The sequence below is a fragment of the Brienomyrus brachyistius genome, chromosome 3 (genome assembly GCF_023856365.1).
Source record: "Brienomyrus brachyistius isolate T26 chromosome 3, BBRACH_0.4, whole genome shotgun sequence".
In the NCBI taxonomy this organism is placed as follows: Eukaryota; Metazoa; Chordata; class Actinopteri; order Osteoglossiformes; family Mormyridae; genus Brienomyrus; species Brienomyrus brachyistius.
This window is the reverse complement of record NC_064535.1, coordinates 32,887,300-32,911,420: the sequence shown is the minus strand read 5'-3', so window position 1 is coordinate 32,911,420 and position 24,121 is coordinate 32,887,300. Positions and strand designations below refer to the sequence as shown.

At 41.0% G+C, this 24,121-nt stretch overlaps 1 protein-coding gene across 2 annotated transcripts in view; it reads right to left on the bottom strand.

Annotated features, from left to right (window-relative positions):
• Nucleotides 1-2,647: 2,647 nt before the first annotated feature.
• chchd3a (coiled-coil-helix-coiled-coil-helix domain containing 3a) overlaps nucleotides 2,648-24,121 on the bottom strand; it is a 37,923-nt gene continuing 16,449 nt past the window's right edge. Inside the window, exons 5-9 of one of the 2 annotated variants that reach the window (XM_049008957.1) lie at nucleotides 18,062-18,076; nucleotides 17,032-17,115; nucleotides 8,146-8,216; nucleotides 4,804-4,939; nucleotides 2,648-3,790 (exon numbers count right to left, since the gene is read on the bottom strand). In XM_049008957.1, coding sequence (XP_048864914.1) covers nucleotides 3,770-3,790; nucleotides 4,804-4,939; nucleotides 8,146-8,216; nucleotides 17,032-17,115; nucleotides 18,062-18,076 — 327 coding nt within the window. In that variant the 3' untranslated portion in view covers nucleotides 2,648-3,769. The remainder of the gene's footprint in view (nucleotides 3,791-4,803; nucleotides 4,940-8,145; nucleotides 8,217-17,031; nucleotides 17,116-18,061; nucleotides 18,077-24,121) is intronic. The other variant, XM_049008958.1, reaches the window with a different exon arrangement.

Here is a 24,121-nt window from a genome sequence, read left to right as displayed (position 1 = left end):
AGAAGCAAATGTCTCTTTTCATTTGGTAAAACGACGCCAGTATGCTGTGACGATCACGGAAGACGGATATTTTGGTGCCATGTCTTAGCAAATTCCACTGCTTCAGCCTTGAACCCAACAATTCTTTCTCCTTTGACAGTGACTAGTCTCTAACGAGATCATTAAGATCTTCTTGATTTAGCAGGTGAGGCTCGTCTTCATCCACATCAGGTTCATACGGCACGTCGACATCAGCAGCGGCGCATTCTTCACCACAGTGTTCGTCAATTTTTGGTGTTGAAGGAGGAATTGGAACGGGTTTACTTGCTGATGGGCAATCGGGATGAACAGTCCTTGATTTATTCTTCTTTGTAAATCCAGCAATGTTTGTCATATAAAACAGTCAAAGTGATGGTCTGTTGGTTAACGCTACACCATTGGCACAGCGAATGGCATTTTCTGTTGTTTGCCATTTAGCCACTGTGTTAAACCGGAATAGCAGACAGTGTAGCATACATGAGGTGCCCATGCTTTATCCTGATCGCCAACTTTGCAGCCAAAATAATGGTAGTATGGACTTCTAAATCTGCTGGACATATTCTTTCGCTGATCTTGCACAGTAAATTGTCCACAGACATAACAGAAGTTATCGGGATGGTTCACACAACCTCGCCTATTCATAATGTCTATCAAAACGTAAACAAAGGTAAAAAGTAAGCACAATCACGTACATTTGTAAACCAGTAGTATTAGTAGTATATTTAATCAATGAGATATCAAAAAATGGAATATAATATTACACACACAGTAAAGTACTGACGCTTCACGGCAGCGTTAACGACGAAAATGGTAACACAAACCGGTGCATAACTAAAAAACGTGACGTGATAGACAAAAACGGTTTTCAGATTTAGAATCAGCATGTCGAATTTTATAAGGTACAGGTGACAGACTTCCAGTAGCAAAATGACTGTTGACCAGTGTAATTATTGTGATAAATGTCAGGTCATCATTTCTCTTCAGTTTAAAAGATGATTTTCACTCCCGAGTTAAAATCGAAGAAACCAGATAGTTAATCATAGTTATAAACTATACTTTATCTTCAAAATTTAACAAATACGTGCCAAATAGTAGTGATGCTTCCGGAACATTTTCCTATATTTTCTGTCACCACTAGATTGAGCTCTCGGCTCAAAGCATGCGGAAAATGAAACAAAAGGGCCTCGTGTACCAAATAGCATTTCGCATTTCACAAGTCCGAGATAGAAGTATTTTTAGCCATTTGAATGCTGCAGCCTCCCTTCTGCCAATCTTTTCTTAATTCTCCGTGGATTATTACCTGAGTTGGGTAATTCAGGTCCAGAGCGTAGTCCAGACCAGGATTTTGTTTCGAGCAACCAGTTGAGTACTCTGTGACTGGCTCTCTTTATACTCAAATGGTTGCTTGAAAGAAAATCCTGGCCTGGACTTTTACTCTGAACCTAAATTACCTAACTCTGATCATTACTATCGGGATTTCTCATGGACTGAATTTTACTGTGGATTTTCCATTTGGATTTCGCTGGATTACCCTTAATGAACGGGTTGCTTTGCACGTTGCCCTGTTATTGTGACGGTTTTGTCTGTTGTCTGCCTACCCTATTGCATTGTTTTGGTGTTCTGACAAGTAGTTATAAAGTGACCGCATTTTGTGATAAAGCCTGTAGCCAGCAGCATGTTGTGTCAAATTATATAGAACTTTCATCAAGCATTTAGCATATCGATATCGAGGGAAATTATATTGCGATGATTATTGTTATTTTTCACCCAGCTCTAACATTAAAAGTAATAAACCTTTGCCTAAACTTGCGTCCTCCCAAAGAATTAACCCAATGATGCCAAAAATGCAGCAAGTAATTAGCTAGCTGCACCTTTCCTTTGATTACTTACTATATGCCCAATTTTAAACTTCTCCAATGTAATATTATATTTGGCTGTTCTAAGTAAATTCAATAAATCCATAAATCTGCAAAGTATTGATCTTAGGAGATTTACTCAGGAAAATTAGTGCCATTAAGAAAACAATGACATATCCTTACCCCAGCTCTGTGTGTGGAGCTCGAACGTCCTCCCTGTGTTTAGTTTGGGGATTTCTACAATTTCTAAATGATGTGGGTAAATCCATCCATCCATCCATCCATTATCCAAACCGCTTATCCTATTGGGTCGCGGGGGGTCCGGAGCCTATCCCGGAAGCAATGGGCACGAGGCAGGGAACAACCCAGGATGGGGGGCCAGCCCATCGCAGGGCACACTCACACACCAGTCACTCACACATGCACACCTATGGGCAATTTAGCGACTCCAATTAGCCTCAGCATGTTTTTGGACTGCGGGGGGAAACCGGAGTACCTGGAGGAAACCCCACGACGACATGGGGAGAACATGCAAACTCCACACACATGTGACCCAGGCGGAGACTCGAACCCGGGTCCCAGAGGTGTGAGGCAACAGTGCTAACCACTGCACCACCATGCCGCCCCTGTGGGTAAATCATGTTTGGAAAATGTAATAATATATTGTTATGGTCCAGTCTAGGGTTGGAGTGTAGCAGAAAGGAAATGGAGTAGGGAAAGGGGAAAACAGGACAACCAGGGGTGGAGGAAAGGGAACACGGGACACAAAGGGATCTTTTTTGATAGATTTTTTTATATTTTATACACACTTTCACAACAATAGGTGCAGCAGACTTCGGGAGTCATCCGGGCCAAAACAAACAAAACACCGCTACCGAACGAATCCCCAATCTAAGCTAAACCTACGTGGAAAAAACACAAACAAAAACGGCAAATACTAAGTCCTACTGCATCTCCCTCACCAAACCAACAATAAATCAACCATCGGGGAACAAAAATGGCAGTTGCTCCGTACGCACCACAGCACAAACACACAGGAAACACAGTGTCTGCGGGGGCAAGCAAAAGAATAGTCAACAAGCAGGCGGGAGATCAAGACCAAAGAAACAATTGAACCCGGGGCGAAGGTACAAAGGGGGAAGCGAAAATCAGAAATCAAGAAACAAAAAACTGTCATACACAAGTAATCCAAACACAAAACAGTAAACCAAACAACAACCCAAGCAATGAGCAAGAGCTCCCGAGGTGGTCTAGCCGCTCTCTTTTCTTGGCAGAACCCGTAAATGGCGCCGAAGACAGGGGGCGTGGCCAGGTCCGGGAGGCGGAGCTGAAGGGGGCGAATGGCGACGAGGGCAAAAAGTCAGGAGAATTTGCCAGGACCTCCTGTAAACACTTACGGCACGTAACAATATGTTGAATATCACACCGCGTGTCATGATGTGTAGAGCAAAAGATGATAAATTAATGAAACTGAGGGAAAGATGACAAATGAGACCAAGAATGGACTGGTCCTTTATTCCTGCAGAAGGATGCAATTCCACTTGGTATGACACAGAGTGTTTCTGTGCTCTACGCTTTATAACCTGACCTCCTCTGCCAGATACATAACAGCCACTTCAGGAAAGGACATTTTTCACTTTGGTTAAAAAGACTGAAGTTAACATACTAGGAGAGGGATTTCGGTATACAGGGTCTGGTTGTGGGAGACACTTCAGCAGACGCTAACTTAAGGAGTTTGAGTGGACAGAGGGCATCACAGGTGTTTCCACAGAGAGGCAGGTAGCAGGAGGCATTTCAGGGTAGAGGGTCTCCGAATCAGCGTTCAGTCTAAACTGCTGTGTCCGTTGAGTTTCTGCTGTGACTTTCCTTCTGCTGTACCCAGAGCCAATGAGACTTTAACCTCCTGTCACCTTGTTCTGTAAGATCATAAAAAACAAGACATTTACAGGGCAGGGTTATATCCTTCCTTCCTTAATTTGCTTCTATTGTTTCTTATCTTTCCAATAAATTGCAATTTATTGGTAAACTGCCATACAAGGTCATAGGTCATAAAACTTAAGTAAATTAAGTGTAGCCAACTACTATGTCTAATTTATTTTGCCGTCTATGGGACTGCAATGCATGGTTTTCCTGAACAAATGTATAAATCTTTACTAACTGAATTTAACCAATTTCACTGTGAGACTGAATAAAAGGAATCTGAAGAAGCAGAACATGCTACCCAAAGTAGACTAATGATAAGTGCCGCTCATTTACGCCAATTTCCCCTTCAGGCCAATCAGAACGGGGCAAGCTTCCCAGTGGGGGCTGGGTCAGATGATGATCATCTCCCTTTGATGGTGGCAGCAAATGTCACCGAGTGCAACACTGCGCAGCAGCACTCTTTACCTTCAATCTCCCACCGCTAGTCTGACATACTGATGTTAAGCCCAGAGGATGACTGCCCAATGATGCCATAGAAACTAGCATGAGGCAGTTTCCAGCTGTAATAAAGTTTCATGTAGATTTCTGTCTAATGTATTTTAGGAGGGTTAAACTTAAGGCTGCTCTAAATACCAGGTCAACAATAGAGACACACAACACTGCTGTTACATATATATGTGGAACTATTTTACAGCATATCACACTAAATTAACAGAAGTATCAACAGTAAAATATAAATAACATATGCAGTGATAATGCAGGAACCAGAACTTACAGTGATCAGTAAAAAACAAGCCACACTCTAGCAATATGTAGGTATCAGAACCGTGCTGCTCAGGGGCCTCCAGGAGCAGGATTGAGGAAGCTTACAAGGATTTGCACAGACACACACAGATACAGGGATCGTACCAAGAACACTCACCACAGGAAGAAGCAGATTAACTTTGTGTCGCTACTTACACACCAGCTGATTTAAAAAAAAAAAAAAAGAAGGGTTGAACCACACCTGTTTGGCATTGTTCACACACTGCAAGTAGAGTGATGCGATGTTGGAGCAGGTGAGAGTCTGTCCAGAGTTCTCTTTGTAGCATTGCAGGATCAGCTCTTGAAGGTCAGTGCAAACGGGATTAATTTCGTACCGCCTAGGGGAAAAGCGGTTACAAGGAGTTTGGAAACAAATACTGTAGATATTTTTTATAATTTATATAGCACCTCCTCTTGTCATGCCCGGCTCCTCCGATCCTCGTGTGTGTCACGCCCCCTGATTATCCACGTGTGCTTCCCTGATCTTGCCCAGCTGTGTCTGATTATTTTTGCCCAGTCTTGTCTATTTCAGTCCGTGTCTTGCCCTGGTTTCTTGTCCGTGATTGATGTTAGTTGATGTCAGTACTAGTCTTTTGTTCCGTTCTATCCCGCTCCCGAATAAATCCCCATTTTCCCCATACTTTGCCTGCTTACCTGCTTCCTGCCCGCTTGTCAGCCCGTGCGCTTACCCGCTTCCCAACGAACCCTGACACCTCTGTCAGGTTCAACAAGATATAACATTTCACATTTCCCAAAGAAAATTATGGTGTAAACACACTTAGTGTTTTTCTTGGGCACTGACCATGTGACCAAATGGCAGAACATGGGTCCCTAGGTTAACACAAAATAAAGGCTTGGCCATGTCAAATTCAGGTACTACACTGGCTGTCTAAGTTCTAAGCCCCAAACATGTTGTTATCGTGGGTCCGTCTAATCTTTCAGAAAAAACTCCACTTCACTATGGAGTAAGAGCATATGGTTTACGTGCGCTTCGGTAAAAACTCTGTGCAGCCATATTCTTGGGTTTTAATGTATTTTGCTGAGACTTTCTTTAAAATACAAGGGAAAAATTTATATAAACCATCTTAACTCTTCTATATGGCAACTTCGTGCACGAGCACGGTCAAAAACTAATGCGCTCTCTAGCTCCAAAGCTCTGACTCCACAAACAAAAAAATAAAGTTCAAGCTGCCTATAACATTATCAACCAATCAAAAATGGTGTAGCCGACTGCGACAACCACTAGACTAGGGCTGGCCGATATATCGGGTTTTTACGATATTGGATGAGAAAATATGGGTTATATCAGTATAGTTTGTTGCTTTAAAATTATATTTATAGCGCCGCCATTTCGCCTGTTTCTCCTCACCGTCTGTCTCTTACAAAACTGAGCCCTGCCCCGCTCCTCTCCCTCTCCGAACACAACCCACCCCTTCCACTCAATCACAAGTCCTACATGCAAAGACAACATGGAGACAGGCACAGACACGAGGCAAGCAAATGAAGAGGAGCTGGGGGGTATCTCACGAAGCAGGATTTCTTGTTTAGCTGCATAACCTGTCAGATTTAAGGTAGTCTGAGCTACATTTAAGTGGATGATTATATAGTCCATTTAGCCCAGATTACCATAAATACAACAAGTTATCCAGCTAAGCAAGAAATCCTGCTTGCTTAAACGCAACTGGGAATTGATTTACTCCTGGTTGGTAAAACAATATATGCCGGTGTTCTAACATTTCGTCCTAACCTATGGAAACGTCCTACCTTTGGATACTGCGCAAGCACACAATGAAATCAAGCCCCCTTTCTCGTGTTTGAAGAACCACCCATGCATGGATCTATCCTACTTTGCGTTGGAGTTATGGCTTATTTCTGCGTTTTCAATGTTCATACATTTTATATATTTTATTACATACATTGATCACACTATACTGTCAACATCACGCTGATTTACTATGGTGTATGTAGAATTACCTGACATGTTTTAACACTTAATCTTATAATGTAATATAAACGCAATGCCTGCTTACATTACATTAGTTTGTGTTTTTTTAGACAAGTTACGTAATTTTTTGGATTATTTGCTTTCAGTTTCAGCCCATAAAAATTACAATAACATTTTTGGTAAGGTAGCACCGATCGAAAGATATATTTGTTGAAACACAATAAGGTATGACAAATCGACATTTTTGAGCCATTTTTTCATGTACATGTACAGCTGTCTATAAATTAAAGTGCCCTTGTGACATAGAGGACATTTGGCCCTGACTTGAAATTTTCTATTTGTTATTACTTTATGGGAAAACACTACTGGGATATACATCGTAACTTGCGTTATCCTGCACAATTGCGTGTGCCTTATATAGTGGGATTTTCCACTAGACCGTACTTCTGCTCTCTGAAAACTTGTTTTTACAAAAACTGCAAAAACTAGATGTTGTTAAAAGTATAAAATACTTCCAGATCGCGTCCCTCTTATCCGATGTTGTTACGCTCCTCATACCAGCAATGGGTACGTGCATGACATCATGGCCGGCGAAATTGCTGCGCTCACACCCACTGAGTGGCAACATTACCGTTCAGCTTAAATGCTGTAAAACCATCTAAAATGGGAAAGAGTTGTTTTGCAACTGATTGTACAAATGGATTTAGCAAGAAATAGGAGCTTTTCACAGAGTGCCAAAAATTAAATACGTAAGCATCGGATGTGGGTCGGTCACATAAGATTATTACCCGATCTGTCTAATAGGTATGGATCTCAGACGTGGGGATTTCAGGTCCAGAGAGTACAAATTGAGACCAAAATTATTTTGTTTTAAACAACTAGTTGAGTATAAAGAGTCACAGTCACAGAGAACTCAAACGGTTGGTCTGGATTTGTACTCTCTGGACCTGAAATCTCAAGTTCTGATGAACTGGTGCTGATACCAATTTGAATAATGGATTAGTGCATCACTACAAAATTAACCACCTACATGCCGCTTACACGTAACAGGAGGCATGTGGCTCCAAGACACTAGCAGCAGATGTCACACCAATATCATGTGCCTCTCACAGAAAGGCTTGATCAGGTATCATCAGCACTCTGTGACATTTAAGTCTGCTCATCTACTTACCTTTCTATAGGTTATTGGTCAGTAGCATGACTGATGCCTTTATTAACATAGCTTCCTTTAAATATATATTTTATGTTTATATGTAAATTTTTCTGCTTTGTGCACACAAAACAGATTTGTTAACTATATGCAACTTCACGAATCAGAAATGAAGTCCTTCCAGTCAGCTGAAGCAATGCCACCATGCAGCCTCTGGTTCTTATTACTATTAATACAAAGGTGGAGATTTCAGGTCCAGATAGTACAAATCCAGACCCAGATTTTGTCTCAACCAACCAGATAAGTACCCTGTGACTGTGGCTCATTATACTCAACTGGTTGGTTGAAACAAAATCTTGGTCTGGATTTGTACTCTCTGGACCTGAAATATCCACCTCTGCTATTAAGCTTGCAGACAGAACTGCTCATGCGACAACATGTAGACTCACCTGAATTTGGAGCTGACCTCCTCGACAGCCTTGTGGTAGCTCTTCGTGCTGACCTCATAAAAGCGGGCACTCTGGGTGTCAAACAAGCAAGAGCAGAGATAGAGTGCACATTCACAGCCTCCTGCAACTATCACAACGATTAAGGATCCAGTGAGGTATGGGGTCCCAACCCAACACACTCCATAGTCAACATTAGTCTTATTGCAGAAAATACAAATACGAAATGCAGTTTGGCACCTAAATGGGAAGTGCAAAATAGTGCAAAATAGTGTAAAAGTACAAGAAACAGCAGGATAATACAGCAACTGTGCATGATCTTTCAAGCACATACGCTCATTTTTAAGATAGTTCTGATTTAACAAGGGGAAATGGTGTACATATGCATTCACCAGGTATGACAAATCCACATTGTTTTGTATATACGCCATTTTCAGGTTTATATACATATGCATTTTTTCACAATAAATTTTTGATAAATATTTGATAAGGGGTATGGAGCTTAATAAATGAGAATAACTAAACACATCTCTCCGAGATTCCCAAAGCAATAGCATGCTTATAGCCAAACTGAAACAGAGGTGTGGAGACATGGCTGGGCTGCCACTGCCAGTGATTCCCAAAGGAATGGTGTGCTTACAGTGGCACAGAAGCAGAAGTGTGAAGCCAGTCTGGATATTACTGGCAGTGTCTCCACTGTGATTCCCAAAGGAATAGTGGCAGAAGTTTCTCATTTTCTTATTGAATTTTATATGATTACATGTCTTTCTCTCGTCTGCACTGAAAAAAAAAAAAAAAACTGGAGCCACGTCATCTCGTCTCTCTATGTACCTGTACAGTATATAGCAGAGACGACAATAAAGTTTACTTTGACTTTGATTGTAAGTCGATGTGTTGTTTATATTGTCCAGCCCTAAACATTATTAAAAAAAAAAAAAAAATCAGATTTTATGTATAAACAAGAGCAGCCATTTACAAATAATAACTAATAAAACATTCAAGAAGGAAGTGGGAGTAATACCTCAAGGCTTTCATGGCTTACTTTTTAATGATAGCACTCTAGTCATTAGCACACTTGACCTTAAATATACCTTTTACAGCATGTAATTTAAAATTTTACCAAATTCCATCCATCCATTTTCCAAACCGCTTATCCTACTGGGTCGCGGGGGGTCCGGAGCCTATCCTGGAAGCAATGGGCACGAAGCAGGGAACAACCCAGGATGGGGGGCCAGCCCATTGCAGGGCACACTCACACACCATTCACTCACACATGCACACCTATTGGAATGTCTGGATCAAAACAACCCCCTTTTTGCTATTATTGTGTGGCACCGCTTCAATTTTGGGGCAATCACTCTCAAAATTTGATCACTTCCAGGATGTCACCAATATAATGTGCCTGCAAAGTTTGAAAAAGTATGGGGCTATTATTGTAGCAAAATTATTTGCAAATGTGTATGGAGACAATGTGTGTCAAACAATGTGCGTCAATAATCAATGTGTGCCTAATCAGATTTGTAAATGTGTAAAAATCTGTATTAGCTATTCCGCTCTACCTAACCAGGGTCCACAAGGTATGTGGCCAGGTTTAGTCTTGGCTCAGGGAGTAGGACACCCCTGTTATGCACAGTCCTGAGGCCAGCTGCAGGGAGACGTCCCTGACCATTGCCCCACCATCCTGAGGTGTCCAGCAGTAAAAGGGGCAAAACATCAAGGAAGGATGGCCTCCAGCTGACGACCCTGTAGCTGGTTCTCAAGGATCCTCAGACCATCTTGCCACCAAGGAGTCCCAAGAGAGGACTTTACTACATCTCAAGTGGCTCTTGCAGATTTCTGCTTGTAGCAATGCATCTTTGATGTTTAATTCACCTGTACTGTTGTAACAATGGGGAAAGGCCCATTGGCATTGGAGGAAGACCCACAGACAATGGATAACAGCTCGAAAAGACGGCATGCTATAGTGTTAGGGTTAGCACCCCGAAGCACTGCAATTTAAGGTACAAGTACTAACCAGAGACAATACCCCCAGGCAGACCAAGGAGGGGGGGAGGATAATCTGCCAGAACGGACGGATCACACAGCCAATGAGATCAGGAACTATGAGATCAGATGTGGCAAGACAGGAGGGTGAAACCCAAAGATGATGTGAGACGTGTGGCAAAATTTTCAAGAACGCACGTGGCGTAAAGATTCACCAAGGGAAGACCATGTCCAGGAAGCAAATGCAGCAACACAAAGCACCCACTGCTACTCAGAGGGTAATCTCTGAGTTTGTCAGTATTGCTTGTCAGTTGGCGGAGGACCAGGGTGAAGAGACAAACCACAGTGCCTCAGACCTCTCTGCTCAGCCTGTTCAGAGCACAAGAAGAGAGGCTGAATTAGGAATAACTGAGGATTTTGAGAGGAAACCCCAGTTGAATCTACCACCAGCAATGGATCCTAGATGGCAATAATTGAATAAGGATCTGTGCAGCACCCTGGACAATATACTCAAGGGAGACGCATCCAAGAAAATGGAGACCATGACGCAAGTTGTGTACTAGGCATGGCGCGATGTTTTTGCCGTGAAGGAAAACCGGACAGCCAAGCTGCAAGCAGGTCCAAGTAAGAGGCAGTGCCAGATCGCAGAATTGCGGAAAGAACTAAAGTCCCTCAAAAAACAGATGTGTAAAAGCAGAGGCTGGGGAGAAGACAGCCTTAAATGAGCTACGTGCAGAGCTGCGGAAACATTTGATCCAGCTTTGAAGGAGTGAGTCAATCTGGAAAAAGCAGAGAGAAAAGCATCGACAGAGGAAAGCTTCCTTTGACAACCCCTTCCGATTTACAGCCAGCCTATTGGGGAAGCTAAAAAGTGTGCGGCTGACATTCTCTAAGGAAGAAGTGGAAAATAGAGTGGCAGCAGCACATAGTGATCACAGCAGAGACCTACCACAGGAGGACTTTCCATTCCACTTACGAACACTCAAGCCACACACCCCATTTAGCATGGCAGACTTGACTCTTGATGAATTAAAGGCAGTGGTGGAGAAAGCTTGAGCAGGATCGGTGCCAGGACCATCAGGCACCACGTATAGGATATATGAAAATTGCCCACTGCTTCTAAAGAGGCTGTTGAAGTTACTATGGACACTCTTGAAAAAAGCAAGAGCCCTGGCTCTGAACCATTGCAGAGGGCTGTTTTGTCCCCAAAGAGCTGAACTCATCAGGACTTGATCAATTTCAGGAGATTTCCCATCTGGATGCTGAAGGGAAAATATTCTGGTCTATCATCGCAAGAAGAATGACATCCTACTTGCTCGTCAATAAGTACGCTGACACGAGCATGCAAAAGGGAGGAGTCCCCGGATACTCTGGGTATCTGCAACATACATCAGTAATCAGCCAAGTAATCAAGGAAGCGAAAAGCAATAACAACATCCTCTCTCTCAAGGCCTACCCAAGTGTCCCTTGCCAGTTGATACAGAAGGCACTGGAGCACTACCGAGTTCCACCTGAGGTAACCAAGCTTGTGATGTCACATATGGATTCACTGAATATGAGATTCAGTGTAGGAGATTTTACCACCAGGAGGCAAAGACTTGAGAATGGTATCATGGCTGGGTGCACAATATCTGTGGCACTGTATCGGTGGCTGCCATGAATCTGTTGCTAAGTGCAGGAAGAGTACAGTATAGAGGGCCAAAAGCGGACGATGACATAAGACATCCATCCCGCAGAGCTTGCATGGATGATGTGACGGTCATGACTCCATCAATCCAAGGTACATCATGGATGTCAATTCATGCATTTGCAATTCAATGCAAAGAAATTGAGGAGCCTATGTATACTGAGAGGGAATTCTGGCTCTTGCAGATTTCTGCTTGTAGCTATGCATCTGTGATGTTTAATTCACCTGTAAATGCATACTGAGATTTGCAAATGTGTACAGGAATCTGTAAATTTGTATTCAGAATTTGTGTGCATAATCCAATTCATATGTGTAGAGACATTTGTACGTGTACTAAGATTTGTATGTTGTAAGCATCGTGGGTAGTCTCAGTCTTCCCGTTTCACGCCATGTCTCGTGTTCTGAGTGCAATATGTTTAGTTACTCTTCTCCAGTCATTAGCGGTACGTTTACATGTGAGAAGTGTCAGTTAGATGCTAGGCTGATGGAGACGATTGTAGTTTTAGAGGGACATATCTGAACGTTACGGGACATACAGGAGAAAGAGTTTTATTGATTCAGTGTTAGCAGCTCCGGATATGTCCGCAATAGTTAGTCAGTCTTCCCCCGCTCCAGCAGTAGAGGATTCACAGCAAGGCGAGTGGGTGACGACCCGGCGGCATAGTCATAAATCCAAACCTAACTCACACCGGCACCATTTGCGTTTCCTGCAGGTTTTCCCACATAGAAAATTGTTTCCCTGGTGCCAGAGCAACTGACATCTCGACAAGTGCTGGCTAAAAGTAAATGTAAATACTCTCAGATTTCTATCCACATCAGCACTAATGATGTCCGATTGAGGCAATCGGAGATCACCAAGGCAAATTTTAAAGAGGTGTGCAACTTTGTGAAGAAGATGTGTGTGTCAGTAATGTGCTCTGGCCCCATCCCTGCTAAGCGTGGCGATGAAATGTACAGCAGATTATCATCGCTATATCGCTGGCTGTCAGAATGGTGCCTGATAAATGGTGTGGGTTATATAGTCAACTGGCGGATGTTCTGGGGTAGGCCTGGGCTTTTGAAGAGGGATGGAATTCACGCCTCCCGGGCTGATGCCGACCTCCTTTTTAAAAGCATAGCTCATATTCTCGAGGGAAATCGCTGACTAACTAGAGCCAAGTCCAGGCGGCAGGCACTATTACTTAATGAAATTACTGATTTTAGTCTTGGTGCCCTATGTCTTACTGAGACCTGGCTTAAACCGGATAAATTTATGGCACTAAATGAATCTACTCCAGTGGAATACAGTTATAAGCATAACCCTCGACCAAATCGGAAAGGTGGTGGTGATGCTGCAATTTTTCCATCCAGCTTAGGAGTGTCTGAGAAATGTGGTTTGAGTTTCAGCACATTTGAAACTCTTGTTCTTAGCCTTGCTGGCTCATCTCTTTCTAGTTCTTCACCCCAAATCACCATTGTTATTGTGTATAGACCACCTGGGCCATATAGTAATTTTCTTAAGGAGTTTGCTGATTTTTTAACAAACCTGGTGGTCAATACTGACAAAGCTGTTATTGTTAGTGATTTTAACATTCATATGGAGAAAGACAGTGATCATTTAAAAATAGCATTTGCAGCTATTCTTAACTCTGTAGGTGTATGTCAGAATGTCTTCGTAGTACATTAGATCTTGTGGCTCCACTTAAGAGGATAAAACATAGCGATAACAAACCTGCCCCCTGGTACTCTGATCATACACGTGAACTCAAACAGGCATCGCGCAAGCTAGAGCGCAAATGGCGGTCAACTAAACTAGAAGTTTTCAAATCTGCATGGAAAGAGAGCCTCTCTAAATACAGACAAGCACTAGTGACTGCTAGGTGTCTGTATCTCTCCAGATTAATAGACATGAACAAAACCAATCATAAATTCCTATTTGAATCTGTGGCTAGGATAACACAGAATTCTTCATTAAACTCACAAGTCCCGCAAGCTCTTAAGAGTGATGACTTTCTTACGATTTTAAATGGCAAAATAACTAAGATTAGACATACCATCCAGTGCATGTCCTTAGCTACTTACGGCTGCCCGCCTCTGGCTAGTCTTATGCCTACTAATAATGAGACCTTTGAATCTTTCCTTCCTATGAAACACTCAGAATTTTCCTACTCTAAATCCTCTACTACCCTCATAGACCCAATTCCTCCAAAATCTTCAAGGAAATTGTACCACATATTAGCACTACCCTGTTAAATGTGTTAAACTCATCTCTTAGGCTTGGATATGTTCCAAAACCTTTTAAAATGGCTATTAGACCCATCCTAAAGAAACCAAATCTTGAACCCAGTGTTTTAGGAAACTATAGACATATCTCAAATCTTCCTTTCATTTCAAAGATCATGGAAAAGGTTGTAGTTCGTCAGCTGTCTTCTTTCCTACAAAAAATAATGAGTCTGGCTTTAGACCAAACCATAGCACAGAAACTGCTCTAGTCAAAGTAATGAATGATTTACTTGTGGCTTCTGACCGTGGCTGTGTATCTCTGTTGGTATTGCTAGATTTAACTGCGGCATTCGATACTGTGGCCCACAATATCCTCTTGGACTGGCTTGAAGGTGTGGTTGGCATTAAGGGGACAGCTCTCTCTTTCTTCCGCTCTTATTTAACTGATCACTATCACTATACCCATGTGAACAATGAATCTTCCAAGGTCACCAAAGTCAAATATGGTGTCCCACAAAGATCAGTACTGGGCCCGCTACTGTTTACCTTATACATGTTACCTCTTGGTAACATTATTAGAAATCATGCTGTTGTGTTTCATTGTTATGCAGATGATACACAGTTGTATATATCTGTTAACCTGGATGATACTTCACTGCTCTCTTGGTCAGAAGACTGTTTATTAGATATCCGGTGCTGGATGGCTAAAAATATCCTTATGTTAAACACAGAAAAAACGGAAATACTGGTAATTGGTCCCAAGGCTGCAAGAAATAAGTTTCACCACATGAACATTGGTGGCCTTCCTATACAACCTAACACAGTGGTTAGAAATCTTGGTCTTCTAGTTGATTTAGAATTATGGTTCGATGCTCACATAAGAAGTATTACTAGAACTGCGTTTTATCATCTACGGAACATAGCCAAGCTTCGTAAGATGCTCTCACTTCATGATGCTAAAAAAATTAATACATGCCTTTGTAAGTTCCAGACTGGATTACTGTAATGCCCTCATTTCTGGTTGCCCGTCTGCATCCTTACATCAACTTCAGCTGGAACAGAATGCAGCAGCCAGAGTTCTCACAAACACTAATTTGATCGCATTACACCTGTCTTATTCTCCCTTCACTGGCTTCCAGTTAAGTCTCGGATTAACTATAAAATATATATATATATTAACTTATAAGGCACTGAATGGTCTTGCACCAGAATAACTTAGTGATCTGCTGACCTCATACAACCCTCTGTGCTTGCTTCGTTCCCAACTCTCAGGATATCTGTTAGTACGTAGGGTAGAAAGACCTATGGCAGGCTGCAGAACTTTCTCCTATTGAGCTCCTCCGGATGTGCGGGATTCAGTCTCAGTCTCAGTATTCAAGTCTAGACTAAAAATACACCTGTTTAGTTTAGCTTATAGGGACACTAGTTCTAGGTCTAGTTAACTCCTCACTCCCAGTTAGACCTATAGTGTGAGGTGTAGAGCTGGGTGGGGATCGGTGCCATTGGCTTTGGATAAACTGAACTGTCAGTGCTGTTACTCAAGCTTCACAGTCCCTTGTGGAACTGGAGTGCTGACATTTCAGGGACTCACCATGCCTGCATTCCCACTTGCCTCTCCCTCCTACTGATGCTGCCATAGCCATATCTGCCGGAGCTTACATATTGTACTTCATATTGCACTCACTTAACTGTTAGCACTGCTTATAGTCTCCTCTACTTTGACTAATTGCACATTTTATTTCCCCTACTCATGTGCTGCCTGAAGTCCTCAATCTATCAAGATATCCAGCACATCCTGCTAAATGTGACGTCGTCACTACCCATGACGTCCTTGCATCCAGCTCGCTGTTCTGCCCGTGTCGTCCTCCATGTATGACCAGTTGCCTTACTACTGGTTGCCTGGTTATCGGAAGGAGCATCGGCACTGACTTGTCATCACCTCCCTGCTCCCCGGTTGTATTTCAAGTGACTTGGCACTTAGCCATCTCTCCGATTTGACTCTTCCCGCTGGCCCCTGGAGGTTGGACTACCCCTTTGAGTCTGGTCCCTCCTAATGTTTCTTCCTGGCCAGGTGTGAATGGCTCATTCATACACATGAAAGCTGCTACATATTCAATGAAAGGAGCCCAGAAATAGTGACATGAATTTGGTTTTTCTTATTTATCAAACTGAATGTTGCAACTACACCATTTAGTCATCTTCATGTAGCCAAGACTTTGATGATCAGATATCTGGGATCAAAACAAACTTCCAGCATTGCTCACTATGTACTTTTATAATGTTTCTGCAAGTGTTCCAAACTGCATTTTGCAATGTCTATACTTTGATGTCAGATTACAAACTTCACATAAATCTGACATATTGACAAAGTACACTAGGATTAAGATGAGTAATGCCAAAACAAATATATAAGAAATAATTTATTTACTTATTTATAAATCACTAGTTTATAGTTTTATATTCATCTTTCCTTAAGCTGCCTCTTACATCGTCAGGTGTTAAAGGTTTTTGTCCTGGCTCTCACATCATTAGCTGATCGCCTAAGAGAGCGATGAGGGACTTTCAAAATGGGAGCAAGTTAACATCCTTATAGGAAGTGCCAGGATAGGCTGACAGTGTAGAAGTAAATTTAGTTTTGTCTTACTTGCTGAATTTTTAACGTAACTTTCTGTACACTCATGAATGTGAATAACAGTTTGATAATATAACAAAGGAGAAATAAATAAGCATTGTTCAAAATGTAAATTTTTTTTTTCTGGAATATCACGAGTCATTTCAATTGACCAGCTCCCGTAAACATATCAGTTACTTTCTGCCCGCTCCTGCATTCAGAAATGGAAATCTGTCCGAAGCCTACAGTCTTTTGCCACGGGTTCCTCAGAAGCGCAGATCTCTACTTCAGTGCCACTAAGTAGTGTTGCTTCGCATTTTGGGTGACCGGTTTTAAAACTTAATTTGCATGCATACAATTCCTCTGTAAATTTTTTAAAAGTCCATCAAATAGTTGTGAGACTCACCCTCTGCTCTAGTTTCGCCAGCTGCTCCTTGTAAAAGGCATCCTGCTTTCTGAGATCACGGTCCCTCTGCTCAAGTTTCTGGACCTAGAGAAGCAGGAGAGAGAAGATAAGTACATTTCTCTATACTAAAACGTCAACTTAAGTAAGTAAGTAAGTAAGTTAAAACCTCATGAAATGTAGTGTGCACATTAACATCTCCCAAAGGGTTAGGGCATTAATTATTAATCTAGCATGGCATAAGTATGTCAGATGAAACAATCAGGTAAGTAAACCTCAAGTATAATAGATAAGCCAGTGTGATGATGGCAGGGGAGGTTGTATATGAATAGCAACATCTAAGCACAGCACACACCACTAGTGGATTTCATAAAGCATCCCATATCAGCCCTATTGGATCAACCATGGCCACAACCATCAGCCAAACACCTAACATATTACTAAATGATCCATTAGTAATGATTATTACTATGTAATTACCACAAAACAAAGGGTTTGCACCAGTGCTGCCGGTATTAAAAAGGTACTATGATTCTGTGGTATTAGTTACACTATTACAGACATTGTAATGGTATATATCACTAACACTAACCATTGAATCAGAAGCATGGATTCAATACATCTGAACCACTGCCGAAACTCACTTATACCCTATGTCAAAATTGAATGCATCATGCACATAGTTCATATGGATATGTCCTTGTAGCACTGCCGTTGCACACCGCCCCTGTGTATGTGTAGAGTTTGCATGTTCAACTTGTATGTATGCGTGTGTGTGTGTGTGTGTGTGTGTGTGTGTGTGTGTTTATATGTGTAGCTTTTCAGCAGATCCTCTGATTTCGTTTTACAGCATCCATTGATCTATTCTCCAATCAATTATAATAGTTAGGGATATAAGTGATAATTATAGAGAATGAATTTCTAGTTAGAGATTTTGTAGTATGTCACACTCTCACAAAGAATCAAAACAAGCAAAAAAACTAAACTTGCTTGTATGCAGAGGGGGCATTCAACGCGAATCTGACAGCTTTACCTTCTGCTCCATCTTCTGAAGCATGTAACAGAGAGAGAGAGAGGAACATAAGAGTTCAGTGTGAAGGTGAACACACACAGATGAAGCTAATGGAGGCAGATAGCCAGGTGAGGATAGAAGCATGTAAGGGAAGCAGAGCTGGGCTTCCTTGTCATAGCTATAGCCAATCACTCGACCCAGCACAAGCTGTCAGATGTAACAGTTCTACATCTCGAACAGGGCAAAGCAAAACATCTCGCTGCCGGAAATGAGGCTACAGAGAACCATGAAGCCTGTAGCCAGGGTCATTTTTCCTGCAACACTGGAGGGAAGGAGCATGTGGAGAGGAGTGACTTGGTGAATAAATGTAACCCATCCCTGGAAGTTAGGGCAAAGGTCAAACCTGACCTGCTATTATAGGAGTCAAGACACAAATACACACAGTCCAGCTTAACAAAGTAGCTGCTTCTGACATGAACTACTTGCTTAAGTCAAACTCCAGCTGTTTAATCACCTACATTTGTAAATACCTAATTTGGCCAGAACTAATACATTAACAACTCAAACCTAAAGAATAGTGCCTTTCATTTATACTGAACAATCAATGACAAACACTGGGTACACAGCCACAAGACTTACACTACAGAACACTACAGATTTAAGACTCAACAAAAATATTCAAAACCTTTTAACATGTGTAATTTTATAGGTGGGGGGAAAAAGTCATACTTTGGTCATTTGACATGTTAACATGACTGAACGGTGAGCACTTTATGTAGGCTATCAGTCTATACATCATCAACTTTATGTTTAAATAAAAACAGATGTTTTTATGCCTCCTGTCATGTTTAGCCTCAAAATGACCATGAGAGGGGCGGCATGGTAGTGCAGTGGTTAGCACTGTTGCCTCACACCTCTTGGACCTGGGTTCGAGTCTCCGCCTGGGTCACATGTGTGTGGAGTTTGCATGTTCTCCCCATGTCGTCGTGGGGTTTCCTCCGGGGACTCTGGTTTCCCTCCACAGTCCAAAAACATTCTGAGGCTGATTGGAGTTGTTAAATTGCCCATAGGTATGCATGTGTGGGTGAGTGGTGTGTGAGTGTGCCCTGCGATGGGCTGGCCCCCCATCGCATCTAACCACTCAGCTGCTCTATAGTAACTGGCACATTGCACGCATCTCTCTGCCTCTCCCGGAAGTGTGTGAAAGGTGAAGTTTCAGTTATGCAAGTCTGTGCACTATGTGGCAAGTGCCGGGCTGCTGCAGATGGCTAAGAATAAAACCAAAAAAAAGCTTCTTAAAGTGATAATAAATGAAATGGTAATAAGCTTGAGCAGTTATCACTGTAATAATTACATGCGCGCACAGGACACTCCACTTTGTGAGATGCCCACTGCCCAGAAGAATATTATTTTTTTGTGGAAAATTAAGCTAGTAAAGAACTAATCGCCCATAACCTTGGTTTATGGAGCTAGTGAGGCTTTTCAAATGTGCAGCATAGAGATTTAAATCAGGTCAATGTAAAAATAAAACTATTACAGTAATCTGACTAATAGTGTCACTAATCACTGAAAAGCCAGGACAGAATACAACAAGGCAATAGGCTAAGGCAAATTGGGGGGGGGGTGTTGGCACTGAGAACAAGCTTATTAGGTGTCAAGTTAGACAGGAGTGAGCTGTGTGTTTATCTGACTACATTATGTAAATCAGACAAATTCACTCCTCAGCAGGGTTTTTATGGGGGAGAAATGTAGGTCCACAACCTATATATGATTTTTATTATTTTCTTTTTTCTTTTATTTTGTTTAAATAGAGGTACTGACAAAGTCAAAAAGCCTTGATGCAGTAAAAAAAATTTGTCTGTTGCTTTTATGCATTTTAAACTTACAAATGGGTCAGTGCCGACCCTAACAGCAAAGGAAGGTTAGTTCATTGTTCATATTTTTACCCAGAATGATGCAGCCCTACTCAGGTGCCCTGCATGCAAGAGTACTTTTTAAACTGGGTGAGTAATGATGGTTATACAGAATGTACTGGGGAGGAGGAAGGGACAATATTCCAAAATAGATACATGCACAATGGGGGACGATCAGCGCAGTTGTTGGCTGAGAGCACACAAAACCTTGGTGCTTGGTACATTTTACCGACTGGTTGCCGGACTGCTGTTGATAAAACTTATTAAGTGGAGAGGTTAACAATGAAATAAACCATATAAATTGTATTATAGAACAGGGGTTCCCAAACTATGGGTCACTACTGTGTTTGTGGTAGGTCGCTGATTGATCACGAGAAACCTAATTTGCAATCAGTAAGCATACGTGGTGCGGTGCATCTCTCTACACGTCAAACTAGGAACCTCTGTAGAGGAAGGGCTAACGCCATGTGTCAGTGGTTTCATGCTGAAACTTCATTGTATTGAATACTTTCTATCAGAGAGGTCTGGTTCTAGTCATTGTTTCAATTTAGTGCATGTCCGTCAGCCATTCAATTGGAATAGCTAGCGTTAGCTGTCAAATTTACAAACATAAATATAAAAAATATATTTCAATTAGTCTGACTAAAGCATTACGAAATGGGTAGGAATGTCCTCAATGCATTTTTTGCAGACAAGTACTAAATAAAACGTTTTCGAAAATTAACAAATTATGGCGACAGCAAATAAAGCACCCTCAGAATAAGGACAAGGCAAAAGTGTTTTTCCAGTTACAAGAGGAGAACTTAAGTTGGTGTCAAGGGCACATTAATGTATGTGTCTTTTCGCATGGAATGTGATATGAACAAGACACGAATTTCCAAGATATTCCGATCTGAATATGATGGATCAAAACCTATCCACAAATATGATGCAATATTTCTGCAGCTAATTGAGGAAAGTTTGCATACCGAAAGAAACTGTCAACTAGCGACAAGAACTAGCAGCAGTGACGACAAGTTTTTCATGTTTCTTTTGAGCAAACAAGTGAAAAGAAAAAGGCAAATATACAGGACACAACAACTAATGTTTGGTCAAAAAGAGATTTGGATGTATCCATCTAAACCTATCACAAAAAGTAATTTGATTATTTCCTTGTTGTGACAATGCTTCTTGGCAATAAATCAGGGGTACCAGAAGGTCAAAATAAGAGTCAATAGCAGAATCAGCTGTTTGGTATTGGCTGAGAAGATTTGGCAAGTTTTTCATAGGCGTAACCCACATACTCAGCTCTGCTGCTCAGCCCACAAATGAATTTTCCTTAGAAATATGGCACCATTTAAAAGGGAAATAAACAGGCTTTCCAATGGTATAGGATTTACTGCCAAGAAGCATTGTCATAACAAAGAAATAATCGACCAAACACAAATTTCCTTACTTTTTGTTCTAAGTTTATTATCAGTAAAATTATTACAGGGGATATTCCAGAAAGAGGGTTACCCATATTTGGGGATAAGCAAAGTTAATGTTAAGAACATGGTTTTTCAGGTGCCAAGGTTTTTTGAATGGATTTAGGGTATTTTGAGGGTGCTGAATTAAAAAAAATCACACTATTTTTGCTGGTGCAAATTTCTATCAGAGAGGTCTGGTTCTAGTTTCTAGGTTCTAGTTTTCGAGATAATGTATATCCATGAAAATAATGTATTACCCCAATGTGACTTGTGTGTGATAACAAATGCAATAGCTTTTGGTCTGTCTTTTGACTCTTTAACAGTGTCTTAGGTAATGAAATATCCCGTATAATTTTTCTGTATTTAAATTTTTAGGGCTACAATGCTATAAAAGCGACTTTTTGAAGTCAGAATGCAACTGTGAATTTGCAGAGAAAGGAAGGCTACAGTATGTTTGTCAACCCAGTCTTGGTTTATACCCAAAACGTTCTGTCTTAAGTGTATAAATACATGTACAAATTATGACTGCGAATATCATCAAGAAGCCGCTAGTGGACAAGAACAATCCTTCTCCCACTGCTTCATATTAAGCTAGGAGTGATGAAGCAATTTGTTAGGGCTTTGAACAAAACGGATAATTGCTTTAAGTACATTTGTAGATCATTCCCTGGACTGAGTATGGAAAAACTAGAAGCTGGAATCTTTGATGGTCCTCAGATTCGTAAACTCATGAATGATTCCAATTTTACCAAATGCATGAATGACACTGAGACTTCTGCCTGGAAGAGTTTTGTCTCTGTTGTGAAGAACTACATGGGTAATCACAGGGCACACAATTATGAAGAACTGGTGCAAGATATGCTTGCTAACTTCAGAAATTCCTCCATAGCCATTTAAACAGATTTCCAGATAACCTCGGAGACTTCAGCAAGGAACAAGGCAAGAGGTTCCACCAGGATATGAAGATGATGGAGGAGAGATATCCAGGCAGATGGGACATACGCATGATAGCAGACTACTGTTGGAGTCTCCAATGTGATTGTCCTGATGACACACATAAAAGGAAATCGCATAAACAGCAATTTCTTTTTTGAAGCATTGACATTAATAAGAATGAATAACTAATTCATATTGTATTAATCAAATACATACATTTTCCTGTCACTGTTAGATTTTTTTTTTATTTTGTATTTTGTAACTAAAATAAAAATATTCTTGCAATTCTGAATGCTCTTCAAACACGTTGCATTAATTAATTAATTACTTGATTAATTAACTACTAAATATCTCAGAAACTAGAGCCAATCTGGCAAAACCAAAGTCATAAACTTAATATAAAACCATTCAGATATCGTTGGCACCAAAATCACTGTATATCAGTGTTATCAGTTTAATAACTAACAGGAAAAGAGAAAAAAGCACTTACTGATTATTTTTTAATGATATTTTACTGGATATTGATTGTATACAGATAAGGCTATAAATTAAGCAAAATGAATATTTTAGTAAATAACCACAGCCTAATATAATCCAAGAGGCATATTACAAAAAATAAAAAACAAAATAAAACCAAACACTGTGCAGCAAGAGAAGGGATACAGCAGTAATGGGGAACAGCGTGTGGCTCTGTGGGCTAAGCCTGTGTGCCTGTAATCAGAAGGTCGCAGGTTCAAACCCAAACTCAGACTGCGGGTCCTTGAGCAAGGCCCTTAACCCCCAGCTCCCTGGGCGCCGCTACGGGTGGCTGCCCTTCGCACACCGCTTACTCTATGAAAAAAGAACAAGTTGTGGGAGGCGTAAAGACAATTTCCCTACGGGGATCAATAAAGTATCTATTATTATTATTAATCATACTTGGCTCTTCATTTAAAGCAGAGTCTTCCTTACAGTCACCTGTACCGAGACTTAAAAACTAAGCGACTATGGTCATGAATGACTAATGAGATATTTGGTTACTAGCAAATCCAAAGGAATCTGGTTTCTGAGAAGTTTATTAGGGTCCCTACATCTGAAAAATACGACCTGAATGTTTCCTTTACTTATTTATAGAAAAAATGTGGAGAAACTTCTGCTTCAGCAATGTGGTGGTTGGATGTAGTCTCTCCTCCCATCCCTTTGACAAAATAATACTACCAGTAGTGTATTGAGAAATGAAGAGTAAATTTATGTTTTAATTAAATCGGTACAGTTTGAATAAGAAGTTACTTTTGCTTTATTATATAATTGTGTCATTGGTGTGCCATAGTACTTTTTTTCCATGTGTTGGGGCTTTATGAATTTAATGCACAGTGAGCTTGAATGGCCATTGATTATCACGGAAAATGTAGCTGCGTGTATCGAGGATATACTTTGAAATTACCATTGCATTTTAAGATTAACCTATTTTGAGAATGAGACACTTTTTTTCTGTTCTGATATCGTAGGACCAATATTGACAGTATTATTTAAGGTTCAAGGTAACTCTGCTGTCATGAACAGCTATGTACACGTACATAGTGAGATGAGACAATGCTTCTCCATGGGCTGCAGTGTAACATACATCAACAAATAACAAAAAACAATGTGCACAAGGACAAAAACTACACTAAACAGTGCAACAATATACAATACAAGGCCATGGGGTATTGATGTACTTTCTGTACACATATTTAAATATAACAACCATAATGTAAGTGTCAGAGAACCACAAAGCAGCATGCTGGATATGAATTAATGCACAC